An 18976-nucleotide genomic window follows, 5' to 3' on the forward strand; every position below is an offset into this window, starting at 1 on the left:
AAAGAAAAAGAGAGGGACGGATGAATGAGGTTCAAGAGAGGAACAAAGTGTAGGATGGGGAAAGAAGTGCAAAATTAGATGGAGACAGGTACAATGAAACATTTCTGCATATTTAGAGAGAGAGGACAAATTTAGCTATGAAAGCCAAAGTGTGAGGGTAAGGTTATTTCAGCACCTGCCGTGCTCTGGATAAGCTTTTTTTTAGTTGTAACAGTTACGCTTGGCGTGACCAAGGTCAAGCCATTCAAATGAACTTTGACGTTATAAATGCAGGGAGTCCAAGTATGCAGATTTCTTAGTGTACAATTACTACTATGACAGTGATGGGCCACCCTTAAAGAAGGAAAGTCAAGGCACTTTAACTGAAAGGAGTTACTTGACATGCTGCAGGTCAGCCTTAGTGAATTATGCACACACACACACACACACACACACACACACACACACACACACACACACACACACACACACATACACACACAGGATGTTCAAGCATTTCAGACCACACCCTGCAGTCCAGATAGGATCAGCTGACTGCAGCTGGTAAGGTTTTGTAATTTTTCACCTTTGAAAATTCGGTGTTTATCGTGGTCTATAGAACACTGTTGTTTGTCATTGTTACAGACTGATCCCGTATGAAAAATATTTGTTGCAGGGCAAATGACCAACTCTTTTTCAGAAAGCCGGGACTTTCTCTGACAATACTACTACCTGTCTGGGTGGTCAGCCTGTGTTTGCAGTAAATGACCGGTTCTTTCCACAGTAATTTCCAAAAAAAAGAAAAAAAAGAAAAAGGAACTAATAACAAATAGCAAACATTTTGGTTAACGATATTAATTCCCTTATGCTGGGTGTTCTGACAAGATGTTTTTTTTCTCTCTCTCTTTTTCCCCTCCCATGTGTTGCAAAGTTGTACACAGACGTACCACATGATTTATTTAATTGAATCAGGCCTTTTTTGTGATTTGGGGGAATGGGGGTTTTGTGATAGGTTTACCTCCCGCTGCTTGAAAATTTAGTTTTAAATATTTCCAAATTGTAAACCTTTTTCATTAGGTTGTGAAAAGAAGAAAGTGACGGGTTAGACCTTGGATTTTTTTTTTTACAATACCTTTATTATGATAAGGAGTTATGTAAAAATAAAAGTAGCTTTGTCTTCCTTGGCCTTTTTATAGCTTGTTAGCTTTTCATTCCCCCCATTGTGTCATACTTTTCAGATAGCTTTTGTTCAGTCTCACAATGAACGTTATTGCAGTGAAATTTTTAGATGTTATCCAAATAGAACAGACTGTAATATTGTTAAATATTCTATCAAGCGGGCCTTAAAATCTGTTCGGTTTTTCATTTTGAATTTGTTTTTCCACCATCCAAAGGGAGACAAAGCTGTGTCCCAATTCAGGGGCCACATCCTTCAAAGGACATGGTCTACAAAGGCGTGTCCTTCGTAGACCGCGAAGGCTGAACCAAGTAGTGTTAAATGAGACAGTCTGGTCTAGAGAGGATTTACTATTTGCCTCACCAGCTGTTCCCACCCTTGCTCTTGTGTCACAAAGCGTTGCTGCTGTCGCCTAGCAACCTTGACAGCTGCAGTTGACAAACGGTAGTGGAAATGGAGCCAGAAATTGTCTTTTTTTATTTTTTTTAACATTTAACACCTACCATTTTACCAATGTTAGCGTCACTAACGTCTAGTAACTTGGCCTCTTATTGTAACGAAAATTTGAGGTTTTAAGGCCCCTTAGTTTTCTAATATTTGTATTGTTAGCCCTTTGTGTAAGTTAAAACCCAATACTTACATTTAAAAGTGTAATTGTTGGCCACTGCTGGAGTTGCAGATGCTATTGTCTTGTGGAAAAAATCCAATCATGACCGGCGGGCAATGAATCTTGGGATAGGTTGGGCCACGAAGTAGCCAACTGTTGTGTCCTTAAAATTCTGACAAATGGAAGTCCGCATTTCTCGGCCGCATTTGAAGGAGCCTTTGGAATGGCACAGCCTTGGCGTATCGCTGTGACATAATCAGTCTTAAAATGCGGCCTTCAAAGGATGTGGCCACTGAATTGGAACACAGCTAATGTAAGACTTTCACCTTAATCTAGGCTAACTACTACTGCTACTACTACTACTGATTTCAGCTGTTCCCATCAGGGGTCACTACAACAGATCATCCGTTTCCATCTCTTCCTGTCCTCTGCATCTTCCTCTTGTCACACCAGCCACCCGCATGTCCTCCCTCACCACATCCATAAACCTCCTCTTTGGCCTTCCTCTTTTCCTCTTCCCTGGCAGCTCCATATTCAGCATCCTTCTCCTAATATACCCAGCATCTCTCCTCCACACATGTCCAAGCCATCTCAATCTTGCCTCTCTTGCTTTGTCTCCAAACTGTCCAACCTGAGCTGTTCCTCTAATATACTTGTTCCTAATCCTGTCCTTCTTCGTCACTCCCAATGAAAATCTTAGCATCTTCAACTCTGCCACCTCCAGCTCCACCTCCTGTCTTTTCATCAGTGACACTGTCTCCAAACCATACAACATAGCTGCTCTCACTACCATCTTGTAAACCTTCCCTTTGACTCTTGCTGGTACCCTTCTGTTACAAATTACTCCTGGCACTCTTCTCCACTGACTCCACCCTGCCCACACTCTTTTCTTCAACTCTCTCCTTCATCTACTCTTGCATCCTCACCATTCCACTGTCCTCCCTCTCATCCATGCAGATTTATTCTGTCTTGCTCCTACTGACTTTCATTCCTCTTCTCTCCAGTGCATACCTCCATCTCTCCAAGCTCTCCTCAACCTTGATCCTACTCAGATCACAATGTCATCCTGCCTGATCTCATCTGTCAACCTGTCCATCACCATTGCAAACAAGAAAGGGCTCAGATCCGATCCTTGATGTAATCCCTTGAACCCAATGTCATTCCAACCACACACCTCACCACTGTCACACTGCCCTCATATCCTGCACCACTCTTACATACTTCTTTGCCATTCCCAGTGTCCTCATACAATACCACACCTCCTCTCTTGGTACCCTGTCATATGCTTTCTCTAAATCCACAAAGACACAATGTAACTCCTTCTGACCTTCTCTATAATTTTCCATCAACATCCTCGAAGCAAACATCCATTCTGTTGTGCTCTTTCGTGGCAGGAAACCATACTGCTGCTCGCTAATTGTCACCTCTCCTCTTAACCTAGCTTCCACTACTCGTCCCCATATCTTCATGCTGTGGCTGATCAACTTTATACCTCTGTAGTTGTTACAGCTCTGCACATTACCCTTATTTTTGAAACTCGGTATCAGTATGCTTCTTCTCCACTCCTCAGGCATCCTCTCACTTTCCAAGATTTTGTTAAACAATCTAGTCAAAAACTCCACTGCCATCTCTCCCAAATACACCATGCCTCCACAGGTATGTCACCTGGACCAACTGTTCTTCCCCTCATCTTCATAGCTGCCCTCACTTCATCCTTGTTAATCCATCGCACTTCGTGATTCACTATCCCCACATCATCCAACCTTCTTTCTCTCTCATGTTCTTCATTCATCAGCCCCTCAAAGTACACCTACTGAACACACTCCTGCTTTGTCAGCACATTTCCATCTCTATCCTTGATCACCCTAACCTGCTGCACATCCTTCCCAGGTTGGTCCCTCTGTCTAGCCAATCGGTATAAGTCCTTTTTTTCCTTCCTTAGTGTCTAACCTCTCATACAACTCACCATATGCCTTTTCCTTTGCCTTCCGCACCTCTCTCTTTGCTTTACACCACATTTCCTTGTACTCCTGTCTACCTTCTTCATCTCTCTGACTATCCCACTTCTACTTTTCCAACCTCTTTCTCTGTATACGTTGCTGTACTTCCTCATTCCACCACCAAATATCCTTGTCTTCCTTCCTCTGTCCTGATGACACACCAAGTACCTTCCTAGCTGTCTCCCTCACTATTTCTGCAGTGGTTGCCCAGCTATCCGGCAACTCTTCACTACCACCCAGTGCCTGTCTTAACTCCTTGCTGAACTCCACACAACAGTCTCCCTTCTTTAACTTCCACTATTTAGTCCTTGGCTCTGCCTTCACTCTCGTCCTCTTCTTGGTCTCCAAAGTCATCCTACAGACTACCATCCGATGCTGCCTACCTATGTTCTTTCAGATCACGCCTCTTACATAAGATATAGTCTGCCTGTGTGCACCTCCACTCTTATATGTCACCCTGTTACTCCCTCTTCTTGAAATATGTATTCACCACAGCCATTGCCATCCTTTTTGCAAAATCCACAACCATCTGTCCTTCCAGATTCCTCTCCTTCACACCATACCTGCACATCACCTCCTCATCACCTCTGTTCGCTTCACGAACATGCCCACTGAAGTCCGCTCCAATCACCACTCTTTCTTCCTTGGGTACACTCTCGCTACTTCATCCTACTCACTCCAGAATTCTTCTTTCTCTTCCATCTTACACCCAACTTTGGGGGCATATGCCCCGATAACATTCATTAACACACTGTCAATTTCCAGCTTTATACTCATCACTCTGTCTGACGCTTTCTTCACCTCCAACACACTCTTGACATACTGTTCCTTCAGAATTACCCCTCCCCCAGGGTAGACAAGTTTGAACCTACCTCCGATGCTCCTGGCCCTACTCCACGTCCACTTGGTCTCTTGCACACAGTATATCTGACTTCCTTCTCTCCCTCATATCAGCCAGCTCTCTCCCTTTACCAGTCAATTAAATGTTGTTTGGCAAACTCCCAAGTGGGCTTTCATATGCCTTTCAAGCCATTCTACCATAACGGCCTGATTGATGGACCGCTGCTGAGATGGTCGTCTTTCCGGCAGGTTCTGTCATCTCTGCAGAAGACTTCCGAAGCTCTGTTAGAGTGATCATTGGGTTCTTGGTCACCTCCCTGACCAAGTTCTTTCTTGCCTGGTTACTAAGTTTGGCTAGACGGCCAACTCCAGGAAGAGTCCTGGTGGTTCTAAAGTTCTTCCATTTCAAAATTATTGAGATGACTGTGCTCCTGGGGACAAAGCTTAAGAAATTGTTTTATGCCCTTGTCCTGAGCTATGCAAACAAGTAGCAAATAACCTCTCCTGGCTGAATGATCACACTTGTGCCCTTAGAAGACTCTGTAGAAAATCAGAACAACAATAGAAGGTCAACAAGTCTGAATTAGCACATAGCACTCTTAAAAACCAAATATTAATTTACCAGAAGATGAGCATACTTCTCTGAACTGATAGCAACAAATAACCCCAATCCTAAAGTTATCTTTATGGTAATTGATTCTGTTATTAATTGTCCCTCCACTTCTTTCTTTGAACCTGATGTTTGAGTTGTCTGAAAAAAATTCACTCATTTTGTAAATAAGGTGGAAAATATCAGGTCCCAAATCCAACCTGGCTCTTGCATTCATTCCATCCCCCATATTAATTCTGCCTCTTTTACCCAGTTTCAACCAGTTACAATTTCAGTGTTAGAGAGTACAGTCTCCGATATGAGCTCCTCCTTCTGCATCTTAGACATCATTCCCACTAAGCTGCTCAAGGAGGTATTTTCAGCTGCTAGCCACGTTATTCTGCACATTCTTCATAATTCTCTGGCCTCTGGTTCTTTTCCAGACAGTTTTAAGCATGCCATTGTTTACCCATTGCTGAAGAAACCTAATTTAGATCCCCTGTCCTTAGGTAACCACAGACCAATCTCCAAATTGTCTTTTTTATCTAAGGTTCTGGAGAGAGCAATTTCATCTCAATGATTTCTTTTATGAACACTAACAGTTTCCACTCTGATTTTACAGCATTTCATAGTACCAAGACAGCTCTAGTTAAGGTCACTAAGACCTACTGCTGACTGCAGAGAGATGTGACTGCTCAATTTTAGTTCTTTTAGACTATTGTGCTGCCTTTGACACAGTCGATCACAGCATTCTCTTACATCGCTTAAAGACTTGGGTTGGTATCAAGGGCTTCGCTCTTAGTGCACTATGCTCTTACCTCACCAATAGAACTTTTTCTGTTATTCTGGGGAACTCTACTTCCTCAATGGCTCAGTTGAGTTGTGGTGTCCCTCAAAGCTCAGTTCTTGGCCCCCTTCTATTTTCTATATATGTGCTGCCTCTTGGCCAGGTCATTTAAAATCATGATGTGCTTTACCATTTTTATGCTGACAGCACTCAGTTATATATGCCACTAAAACCCACAGATCCTAGCACCGTAGGAAATCTCACAACTTGCCTCTCTGACATTAAATCCTGGATGTCTGAAAATGTTCTTAAATTTAATGATGATAAGTCTGAGCTCATTCTGTTTGGTCCCCCAAATTCCATCAGCCCTTTTGGTATTATTCTTGGTGGTCTTAAGCAGGCTTCTAGGAATCTTGGGGTAATAGTTGATGCTAACCTCAGTTTTGATAATCAAATCAAACATGTTCAGTCATGCTTTCGCCCCGCTCAAGCGAATCTCCAAAATTAGATCGGCAATTTTTATCAATTGCTGATCTGCAAAAAGTTAAATATGCTTTTATCTATTCTCGGCTCGACTATTGTAACACACTTTAGTCAGGTATCAACAAGGTCTCCTTCCACCCTTTGCAGTTGGTACAAAATGCCGCTGCTTGGCTCATTACCGGGACAAAGAGGCAGGACCACATCACTCCTGTTCTTGCCTTCCTACACTGGCTCCCTGTTATATTTCAAATTTATTTTAAAATTTTATTGCTTATTTTTAAGGCCTTAAACAGTCTTGCTCCTACATACATTTCTGAATTATTGACCTGGTATACGCCCTCTTGACCATTAAGATCCACAGCTGGAGCCCTGCTGGTTATTCCCAGGTCTTGGTTTGTCCCAAAGGGTGATCGGGCTTTTGCTGTCAGAGCCCCCACACTATGGAGCTCTCTTCCTGTTGAACTACCACAAACCAAGACTCTCGTTTCTTTTAAATCTCATCTTAAAACTTTTCTTTTCATCAAAGCTTTTACAAATGTTTGATGTTTGTTTCTATTTATACATGCTGTTTTTAGTTTTTACTCTTATTTGGTCTAATTCTTTTTTTTTACCTTGTCTGGTTTTATTTCTTTGTAAAGCACTTTGTAACATTGTTTTAGAAACGTGCTATATTAATAAATGTGTTATTGTTATTTATTATTTATTTATTATTATTGTTAATATTATGCCTCGCCAACATTTTATCGCGAAGTTCTACAAAGAGTTCCTTGGACTTTATCGCTTGGTTTTTGGCCTGACATGCAGTGTGACTTGTTGGACCATCTATACACAGGTGTGTGCCTTTCTAAGCTATGTATGTCCAATCAGTTAAATTTGCCGAGGTGGGCTCCATTCAAGTTCTAGACACATCTGAAGGATAAGTAAAACAAACAGGATGCACCTGACCACGATTTGGAGTGGGTCTGAATACTTACATAAATGAAAGATTTCAGTTTTTGATTTTTAATGCAGAAAATTCTAAAAACATGTTTTCCCTTTGTCATTATGGGTTATTGAGTGAAGACTGATGGGCAAATATGGTAAATTTTATCCATTTAAAATTAAATCTACAACACAATGATGTGTGCAAAAAGTGAAGGGGTCGGAATACTTTCTGGAGCCACTGTACATTGAAACAACATTATGATTTGATAAGCACTGACAGCTTCATTCAGTTCAGTTTATTTAATGTCTAGGCTGACAGAGAGAATAAATCTCATTTGTGAGCAAAATGCTAAATATAACAAATGATCAAGAACACACACACACACACACACACACACACACATGCACACACACACATATAATACAATTAATTACCTATTTTTATGTGAATGGCAATGTATTTATACAATTATGGAAGCACTCGGGGGGGGGGGCATATAAAGGGGACAGGAATAACATGTTTTAAAAGTGAATGTTAATGCTGTTGACCTCTTTCATATCTCCTACGTTGACAACCAGTTGGGAATTTCTAGACAAAAGATAGCCCTTATCAGACCACCTTGTTTTATAGACCTGGGCCTGCAGAATACTGCAGTGATCTTACTTCTTAAACGTGAGGTCATTTACAATGACTGAGCATGCAGAGTAAAGGACAAACACACATTTCACACACTTAAATTTATACACATAGATGAGTATCGTCTTTATGCATGGAATGAAAATTACAGAGGTTGGGTTATAAATATTTGATGAAAATGTAGAACAATATATAGTTAAGTCTGACAGTAATCGTGTTGGAATTGCATCTTGTTAACATATTTGTTTTTTGGGGGTTTTATTGTTTTGTTTTGTTTTAATAGACTTCATACCACTGTGGCTTGCGTCACAAGAAATCCTTTTAATTTGTAGCAGGCCTATGTTAGAATGACACATTTGAGGGCGGGGGGATCTTGGGTTATTTTTCATTACATGAATACAAAACACTTGATGTGATGAAATCAGGTGGAAAATCTTTCAAACACTCATAAAAAAACAGAGGTGGTGCAATCAGGCTCGTTTGAAGTTGTGTCTGCATTTAGTTCTCACTTTAATTATCTTGATTCCGAGCGTGGTGCATGCTAATCACCTCATTATCATGTCTTTGTTTTCACTGTTGTGCTTAATTTGGCCCAATGAAGGCCACTAACATCAAATTACAACGGGTGTGAAGGAAGTCTATTTTTGACCGTAAAAATTGTAATTTCTGTTTGTTTGCCAGCATTGGACTATGGCCTTTTTATTTTCTCTGTATTTCTCACCACTCAGCTGCCTGTGTGTGTCTTTTGTGAGGCTTTTCACTCTTTCCGCAATATAAACTCTCTCTCGCTCTCTCTCTCCCTCTCTCTCTCTCTCTGTCATCTGTCTCTATATCTAGGAAAACAAAGGATCTGTTTGATAATTCTCAACCAGCCTCTGGAGAAGGACTTCCTTCATATCCTCTGGAACAAAGGTAGAAATTGCAGAGAACATCGGTGTGGATCAAACAGGTCTCTTCATATCACTCAGAGAGCCTTGTTAGATCACTAATCCCCTCATGTTCGTTCACACGTTCTCCTGGCATGTTTTTTTTGTGTTCAGTGGGATTCCTTACTGCTTAGCCTTTGCGGCTCAAAATGTTAATTGGCATCATGTCACTGGGAAGGCGTGCTCCCTGCCCCCTGCTCACATTCCCTGTGAGAAGTATTCTAATGAGGATAAAATTGACACGATACATTACATGAACATCATTTTCCTAACTGATGCATTTGATTTTGGCAAGTCACCAGATGGAGTGCTCTTTGATAGAATTAACCGTAATCTGTGTCACTCAGCCTTGTGCCTCGGAGTGCTTGGCTTGGTGAGTTATAAGGGAAACGGATGGTCCCACTATGCAGCAGTAGGATGATACACGGTGGGTATAAAAGGCTCAATTCAATCCTCCACATCTGCAGAATGACCTTGTACCACTGTCATCCCTATGTTTACATAACTAGCGATTAAATGAATTGAATCCTTTATTAAAGAATTTATTCAGTTTTAGTAACATGAACCAAGGGTGGGTGACAGCTTAACATCAGTTTTGAAACTAAAAAGCTTATTTTTTCCCCCCAATAAATCCGCCAGTGTAAAACAGACCTATATTTCATGTGACGGTGGGTTTGGAAAATTTTTAAAGTGTTTTGGGGGGTTTTTTGGACCCCCACCTTTTTTCCCTCCCCATTTGTATCAGGCCAATTACCCCACTCTTCCAAGCCATCCCGGTCGCTGCTCCACCCTCTCTGCCAATCCGGGCAGGGCTGCAGACTACCACATGCCTCCTCCGATACATGTGGTGTCACCAGCCGCTTCTTGTCACCTGACAGTGAGGAGTTTCACCAGGGGGACATAGCATGTGGGAGGATCACACTATTCCCCCTTCCCCCGAACAGGTGGCCCGACCAACCAGAAGAGGCATTAGCGCAGCAACCAGGACACATACCCACATCCAACTTCCCACCCGCAGATTCGGCCAATTGTGTCTGTAGGGACGCCCGACCAAGCCGGAGGTAACACGGGGATTCGAACTGGCGATCCCCGTGTTGGTAGGCAACGGAATAGACTGCCACACCACCCGAACGCCCTTTTCAAAGTGTTTTTGAATATGCCTTAAAATAAAGTTATTTAATTCTTTTTTTATAGGATACAGTTAACCATCCGGTGATATTTTCATTCATCTAAAGACTCCACCATGTAGAGACTGTTGACACTTAAGCGAATGAGAAACATTCTGCACTGTAGCAAGATTGGCAATCTCTGCCCATCCATCAAGTTCATGTTCCAACATTCTTGATAATTGTAGGGTGAATAATTTGAACTCAGACAGCAGCAGTTGGTTTCCACTCTATTCAGCTGGGGAGTGACAAGTACAAGCAGTATCAACAAACATGACCCAAATATGACAAACATGACCCAAGAGTCTTGCAGATAACCAAACACTCTATTTTTGCCGTCACACTACAAAACTGAAAGAAAAACACAAACACACACACACACACACACTAACACCCTATCTCCACTGATGGTAAGCCCCAAGGGCAGCAAAAGAAAATCAGAGAAAACTTGGTCCCAATACATTGATAGGTTTTAACAAATAAATATACTCCCTTAGTTTTTGTAATATATTAAAAAAATAGTCCAAAAAGGTCAATGTTGTGTAAATCAACTGGTACTCAACTAGTAGGTAGTGATAATATTTGCATTGGACTGGCCGTGATTTCAGACCGCACTGAGCAGGGCCGAGTTGACGACATTCACAGCTCTTGTTCAACGGGTCACTACCAACTGAGGTGCTTCTGAAATACTGGCAAATGGGCAACAAACATGTCCATCCTACTTACACAGAGTCAGATGAATTTGTGGATACCTTATGGATGATGGATTAGGTTTGTGCTGATTATGATCGGATCATATATTGACGATTGAAGGGATAATCAATGATTGGTTTTTCTACACCAATATCAGAATCATGTTTATTGGCCATGTAGGTTTTCACATACATGGACTTTGACTCCGGTTTCATGGCTCTCTCAGTGTACTTAACATAGAATAACAACACTGCAACACAACAATCTTCAGATATATACACAAGGATTGACTTATACAGGCAAAATAAGCGGTGATAAAGTGCAGTGGTGCAGAGAATATATCAGAGATGCTGAAATAGAGGTTAGCAGGTTACTTATATACATGCCTGAGATAGATGGACATGACAGAGCGTACCAGTATATGTACAGTGTACAGTACAGTATATACAGAGTGGTTGGATTTATTAGACAGTGTTAAGCCTTCATTTAAATGACAGCCTGCGGAAAGAAACTGTTTTTATATATCCGGTTGTTTTGAGGTACAGTGCTCTGTAGCGCCTACCAGAGGGGAGGAGTTGGGACAGGTTGTGACCAGGGTGTGATGGGTCTGCAGTGATGTTGCCCGCCCATTTCCGACTCTGGAGGTGTATAAATCCTGAATGGAGGGCAGGCTGGCACCAACGATTTTCCCCCCCTTTTTCTCCCCAGTTGAATTTGACCAACTATGCCACTCTTCCGAGCCGTCCCGGTCACCCCCCCCCCCCCCTGCCCCTGCCGCTGATCCAGGGAGGGCTGCAGACTACTGCATATCTCCTCCGGTACATGTGGAGTCTCCAGCCACTTCTTTTCACCTGACAGTGAGCAATTTCGCCAGGGGGACATTGCGAGTGGGAGGATCACGCTATTCCCCCCAGTTCCCCCTCCCCCCCAAACAGGCGCCCCGACCGACCAGAGGAGGCGCTAGTGCAGCGACCAGGACAGATATCCACATCCAGCTTTCCACCCGCAGACACGGCCCATTGTGTTTGTAGGGACACCCGACCAAGCCGGAGCTAATACAGGGATTCGAACCGGCGATCTCCATGTTGGGAGGCAATGGAATAGACCGCCAACCCCATCCGGACACCCCAGCACCAATGATTTTAACTAGTTTACTATAACAACTAAGATGTTATAAAAAATAATCTATAGAATCTGCACCCTACTGTGCATTTAGAGATGTTTCTGGTGGAGAAGCATGTTCGCCTGCTGAGCCCCGTTAATCAGCACGAGTGATGAGTGAATTTTAAATCCTTAATTAAAAACCAGTTTGCAATCTCTTTTCTATGGATTCTAACCACCCGCATCTTCGTTCTCCATATGCCTGCTCACCAAACCTTTGCTCTGCGCTCCATAAGAGTAGTTAATGTTATGGATATAATTAGGATTGTGATATTGAATATAAGATAATAATATTAAACAACAGGATACTGTGATATTGTTGCACCAAGCACAGACACACGGCCTTTTAAAAGGGAGCTGTTGTTTGAACAGAGGAGACGTTGCTATTAAACAGATTTTTTTGAAGTTTAAATATTTTAAATAAAATCTTCGCACTTTTATAAATGTTTATTCACATAACTTTACCTGATTGCTTGCAGAAAGCTTAAAGGTTTGATTATTTCAGTGCTCTGTCAGGTGCTTAGCCACGCTCCATTACTCAAAATATTTCATCCAAATTAAATTCTAACATCAATAATAAACAAAAAAATGCTCAATAGAGAAATTATTTAATAAAAATGAATAAATACACTGCTTCTACAAGCCTAAATTGTCCATGCTGGCATTTCACTGGTGTTCTTGACATAACTACCTCCACCCCCTCCTACTCTCGTCACCCCATGGCGATCAGATCACCTATCGGCGATCACAAGTAGGCACGATTGGACGATATGAAAGTAGAAATGATCGCTGGATGTGCATATTAAGGAAAAAGACATTTAGTCCTATAATTATTAGGATTTTTCATGTACTTGGGGAAAACATTGGTGAAGAAAATTGTTAATGTTAGGCTAACGATAAAACTTATTAACAGTTGGCTTCGGAGAAGGTGTAATTCCCTTCTTTGGAGAGGAGCTGCTCCAGCAACTGAGTTATTAGGCACTATCCTTTTAAGCAGTTTATTGTTCGGTTAGAATACCCATTATCAGAAACCTTACCTACACTTGTAATTTGCATTCTGGGTGATGGATTATTCTGGGTTTTTGAAGATCGAAGCCTAATCATGAATAAAAGGCAGCATATCTCTCTGGCTCTGCTGCATCACTTTTGATAATTCTTTTATTAAATTGTTTCTACACAGCCCATCATTTCTACTAAAGTCAAATATGACAGCAGGTAACCACTTCTTGAACACGAAGTTGTTGGCTACATTTAGGAGATTTCCTCAGAGGTGTTCGCTGGTGAGGGTAAGTATCCGGTTAGTCCAGATAGATTGGAATTACAGGGGAGAGAGCCAACACCAAGGGACTGTGACCCAGTGGATGGTTTTTCTTAATACCAACATCTTTTGGGGATTGGGGTCCCCCTTTTTCTCCCCAGTTGTACCCGGACAATTACCCCACCCTTCCGATCCGTCCCGGTCACTGCTCCACCCCGTCTGCCAATCCGGGAAGGGCTGTAGACTACCACATGCCTCCTCCGATACATATGGAGTCACCAGCCACTTCTTTTCACTTGACAGTGATGAGTTTCACCAGGGGGACGTACTGTGTGGGAGGCTCACGCTATTCCCCACAGTTCTCCCTCCCCCCTGAACAAGCGCCCCAACTGACCAGAGGAGGTGCTAGTGCAGTGACCAGGACACGTACCTAAATCCAGCTTCCCACCCACAGACACGGTCAATTGTGTCTGTAGGGACGCCCGACCAAGCCAGAGGCAACATGGGGATTCGAACCGGAGGTCCCCGTGTTAGTAGGCAACAGAATAGACCGCTAGGCTACCCAGACGCCATTAATACTGACATCTAATTCAAATAACAAACACATTCTAGTTTTAAAGAACCTCGTGAGTGGAGTGGTTGCAGGGGGCAGAAAAGACCATACATCTGCACAGCACATGCATAATAATGCACTGTAGATGAGCCACTGCAGTAGCTTTGAGATTATGGGCTGCCAGTTTGCAATCTGCTGGTCACAACTCCTTTGCTCCTACCCTCAGGCTCCTGGTTTCTCATGCTATGCTAAAATGATTACAATAGAGCAAGTCCCACCACATTCCCACTACGGCTGTCTTCGTCTAGGTTGATAACCTCTCAGTAGTGGACTTAGTGATAATGCTTTTGATTTTTTCTGCTACTTGTGTGACCGCTCAAAGGCACTGTAGGAGTCGAAAAGACAATAAAAAATAAATAAATTATGAAACAGAAGTTCAGCAAACTTAAAAGTTTAACATTAAAAGAAAAAAGGTTTTGCATGGGAGGAGAGCTCTAGACTCCCTGATGTATCTGATGCATGGCAGATTGAAGCAGACACCTGTCTGTGATGTATTAACCATGTGACACCCGGGGACAATGAGTCTTAATCCAGTCAGTCAGTCTCAGGTTACCTTCAGTTTTGTCTATTCCAAAAGCATTGTGTTTTGTTTCTATTGCTTTGTTGAATTGAGCTGAATTGAGGAAATATACCAAACCAAAATAAAAGTAATCTGAGTTTAATTGGATTCAAATAGACCAAACTGAACCTGAGCTGAGATGAACTTTTCTGGACTAATGTGCAAAAATCAGCACTCAGTAGATGAGCATCATATTGAAAACAGGTAAAAGATGTCTGTACCAATGATTCCTATCGTATAGCTATTGCTTATGTGAGGGTGGACCTGTCTCAAGTTGTGTTGGAAGAGAAAGTGTGATTATATGAGATTGGGTATTACAGTTTCCCAATTGCAACTTGTCCCCCTGGCTATAGTTTACATAATAATAGTTTTTAAAAAATAATGAATATTTAGATATTTTAAATAATGATAAATCAATAGGGGTGGCATGGTGGCACAGTGGTTAACATGGTTGCCTCAAAGTAAAAAGGTCCTGGGTTCGAGCCCCGGGGTCGTCCAACCTTGGGGTCGTCCTCTGTGTGAAGTTCGCGTGTTCTCCCCGTGTCTGTGTGGTTTTCCTCCGGTTTCCTTCCACAGTCCAAAGACTTGTAGGTCAGGTGAATCGTCTGTACTAAATTGTCCCTAGGTGTGAATGTGTGTGTGTGTGTGTGTGTCGGCCCGGTGATGGCTTGGTGGTCTGTCCAGGGTGTCTCCCCGCCTGCCGCCCAATGACTGCTGGGATAGGCTCCAGCATCCCTGCGACCCTGACAGCAGGATAAGCGGTTTGGATAATGGATGGATGGATGGCTGGATAGATGGATGGATGGATGGATGGATGGATAAATCAACAGGGGATATTTATTTTTTCCTATCAGACATTGGTATCAAGACAATTTATACCAGTCAGAGCACCTTTTCTAGCCAATATTGGCATATTCCTACATTCTAGCTAACTGCAAAGTTGAGGCAGTAATTTTGGAAGGATAAGGCTACTTTTTTAAATATTTCAGAGATTTTGAAGGGATTTTGAAGTGCCATAAGTAATGATGTGGTTGGGATTGGGTCGTTTTTATGATACACTTTGCCCAAAGCAGCTGCACATGAGGGAATGGGGGAAGTTTTGATGGGATGATTTTTAATAGAGTGAGAGTGGCAGATCTTAGATCTTTGACAGTTTGATGGTAAACGCGCTTGTAGCAAGTTTATCCCCTCTCACTTGTTATGCCATGTTTTTTTAATAGTGTTTGCAGGATAGGCAGATGTCAGGGTTGGAGGAGGTGTGTGTGTGTGTGTGTGTGTGTGTGTGTGTGTGTGTGTGTGTGTGTGTGTGTGTGTGCGCGCGCGCGCGCGCGCATCCAGATGGTTGTTCCCACACACCAGTCAGCCCCTCTGATGTGCTGCCCCTGGGCCCCCATCACCACCTCTGGGAGAGATAGAACAGCAGGGAGGAAAAGAGATGGAGGGGTGGAAGGGGTGAGATGGAGGGATTGAAAAAGACCAAAGTTGATTAAAAAGAAACCTTATTTACAGGTCTCATCTTCTGGACTGTGACCAGACTGCTTTTCTTTCTCAGTCACTTACTTCCCTCTCTCTCCACTTAAACACATAAATTACTTGCTCATTCTATGGGGCCTGCTCCACTAAAGGTCCTGATGTGAAAAAGCATAATGTTGTTGAAAGACTTGCTTTATTTGTTCCTCCGCTGATATTGAAAAGTTAGCTGCTGCCAACTTTACAGGGAAGGTAAGTTTAAATGTATTGCCCTAAATCACATTTGAAGTCTCAAAAGGCTTTACATTCACGCACTAGGAAACAGGCAAATAAAATAAAAAGATGACACCATCTGTTCTTAGACTCTTGGTTCAGGTGAGGACAAACTCCACAGAAAACAGACTAACCTCATCTTGTACTATGACTTGGACTTTCCCAGAGAGGGAGAATTAAGGTTTGGCACTAACAAAGCCAACCAAATCAGCAGTAACTGCTAGTCAGACGATAAAGAGAATCATTGATTTTAGTTTTCATTTGAAGGAAACTACAGAATCAGCCTCTCTGATGTCAGCAGAATGAGTGTTTCAGAGAAAACACAGTTTAACTTTTGATTAACTTTGTCATCTTGAGAGTCAACTGAGCATGCATGCTCTTTTCTATCATACTCAAAGCTGAAAGCCAAGATTTTTTTTCATTAATAAATAGTTTTTTCTTTTATCCATCTGGACCACAGAGTCACCTAACAATAACTGGCATCTTTACCATGTGATACACCACTGTTGAAGTTTTTGACTGGGTAGCATGAACTGTTGCAGCGGAAAACATGATCCTACTTAAACAAGAAAAAGTGTTGAAACGTGTTGACAATGTGGTGGTGCATCTTTTGGACAGATAATCTACCAATTCTACAATCAGTGTTACAGTAGAACAGTGTTCCCATATAGTTTGATGTAGTTCGTCGTACTGTGGCAAGACTCTTACCAGTGGAAGCTGCAGAGATGGAGGACGGACACAGTTTAGCAAAACACAGGGTTTTATTTACAGGTAACTATTTACAACTTGCAGTGTCTTTAATCAGCATGGCGTACTGGCCTGTACTCAGCCATGCTGGAGCCTCAACTGCCACTCTCCCTCTCAGTTTTCTGAGTGCTTTCCTCCCTCAGCCTGTGTTCGCTTCAGTGTCAGTCCAGGACCCAGCCTCACTGCTGAATATAAAGTATGGGGGGCGTCCCGGTGGCTCACCTGGTAGAGCGCGTACCATAAAAGGCTGAGTCCTTACCGCACCGACCTGAATTTGAATCCGGCCCGGGCCCTTTGCTACATGTTATCCCCTCTCCCCTGCCTTTCCTGTCTCTCTCCCTCTCTCTTTGTACTATCGCTATCCAAAAAAAAAAGAATATAAATCATGGCAAGTTAATTGAGTACACCTAATCAAGCACTGTCACATCTGCTCTCCCGTGACCCATGCTCCCTCTCTTGCAGCCGAGGCTAAACCACACTGCAATACCACAAACCCCCATCATCCAACATAGGCCAGGGCCACATCCGGCCTATGTTGGATGTGGCCCCGGGCTACGTTGGATGATGGGGGTTTGTGGTAGTGCACCCCCGCCCGACCACTTCGCTCTGCTGCCTCGGGACGCCTGGTTGCCCCATCGCTCAGAGGCCCCTGCTGCCGATCGACCCGATCACGGTTTTTTTCTGTCCTGGCCCCACAGTGGTGGAATGAACTCCCCACTGATGTCAGGTCAGCGGAGTCGCTGCCCATCTTTCAGCGCAGGTTGAAAACTCACCTCTTCAAGAACTACTACCGTTACTTGCTCTTAGCACTTATTGTATTCACTCATTTAAAAAAAAAATCTCTTTCTTGCACTTTTACTTTAGCACTGGTTTTGCTCTTAGATGCTTGTTTAGAGAGAAGATGCACTTATGTCATCACTTACCTCTGATGACTAGTAGTTCTCCTGATTTCCTACATTAAATGCACTTATAAGTCGCTTTGGATAAAAGCATCGGCTAAATGACTGTAATGTAATGTAATCCGGCTGACAGCCAACGTGCCCTCCCCCAAGCGAGAAAGGAAATTGGTCACAACCATCTGCATCCACAGCCTCAAGACTACCTTGAACTTAAGTGGCTGTAAAGTCAGATACCAACTGGTGATCATTGCTTTGGCGTCCTTCATGCAGTGGAGCCACTGGAGTGGGGTATGGTCTGAACAGAGGGTGAACGAGTGCCCCAGGAGGTAGAAACAAAGGGCACTGACCACCTATCTGATTGCCAGACACTCCTCTACGGTGCTGTACCTCCGCTCTCTCTCAGCCAGCCTGTGACTAATGTACCGCACCGGACAATTGACTCCCTCCACCTCCTGGGACAAAATGGCCCCCAGCCCTCTGTCAAACATGTCGGTCTGCAAGACAAAAGGGAGAGAGAAGTTAGGAGTGTGGAGCAGTGGCTCCCAACAGAGGGCTGGTTTAACCCTCTCAAATGCCACCTGACACTGCTTTGTCCAGTGGATCGGATCTAAGGCAGCCTTTCGGGTGAAGTCGGTCAGGGGACTGGTCAGCTCAGCAAAGGCTAGGATGAACCGCCTGAAGTAACTGGTCAGGAATGCCCTCACCTGGTTTTTTGTCTTTGGCCTTGGACTGGCCGCAATCGCTGTCATTTTATCTATCTGGGGACACACCAGCCTGCCGCCTAAGTGGTACCCCAGATACCGTACCTCCCACCACCCAACCGCGCACTTCTTTGGTTTGGCTATGAGCCCCACCTGCCTCAGAGACACAGGCACCACTGCCATCAGCCACATATGCTGGTCCCAGCCGTTACTATGGATGATCACATTATCCAAGTAGGCTGCAGCATATAAAGCACAGCACCCAATCCATGAGGCGCTAAAATATGGCTAGGGCTCCAAACGACCCGAACAGCAGTGTCATGAAATGGTACAAATCAAAAACTAAATGGTAGAGATGGTTATATTTTTCTTAGACTCTGGAGACAAGGGAATTTGCCAATAGCCCTTTGTTGTTATAAAAAAGTGAGCAGAGCCAAGCTGGTTCTGAAGTTTGTCGACCCGTGGCATTGGATAGACATCAAACTTG

The 18976-nt window shown here is 43.1% G+C and overlaps 1 protein-coding gene across 1 annotated transcript in view; it reads left to right on the forward strand.

The window, feature by feature from the left end:
• The window catches only part of tpk1 (thiamin pyrophosphokinase 1), a 188536-nt gene that overhangs the window by 12391 nt on the left and 157169 nt on the right, over positions 1 to 18976 (forward strand). Inside the window, exon 3 of the mRNA XM_056299627.1 lies at positions 8861 to 8935. Within this exon, the coding sequence (XP_056155602.1) occupies positions 8861 to 8935 (75 nt within the window). The remainder of the gene's footprint in view (positions 1 to 8860; positions 8936 to 18976) is intronic.

This window comes from Lampris incognitus, chromosome 19, assembly GCF_029633865.1.
Source record: "Lampris incognitus isolate fLamInc1 chromosome 19, fLamInc1.hap2, whole genome shotgun sequence".
NCBI lineage: Eukaryota > Metazoa > Chordata > Actinopteri > Lampriformes > Lampridae > Lampris > Lampris incognitus.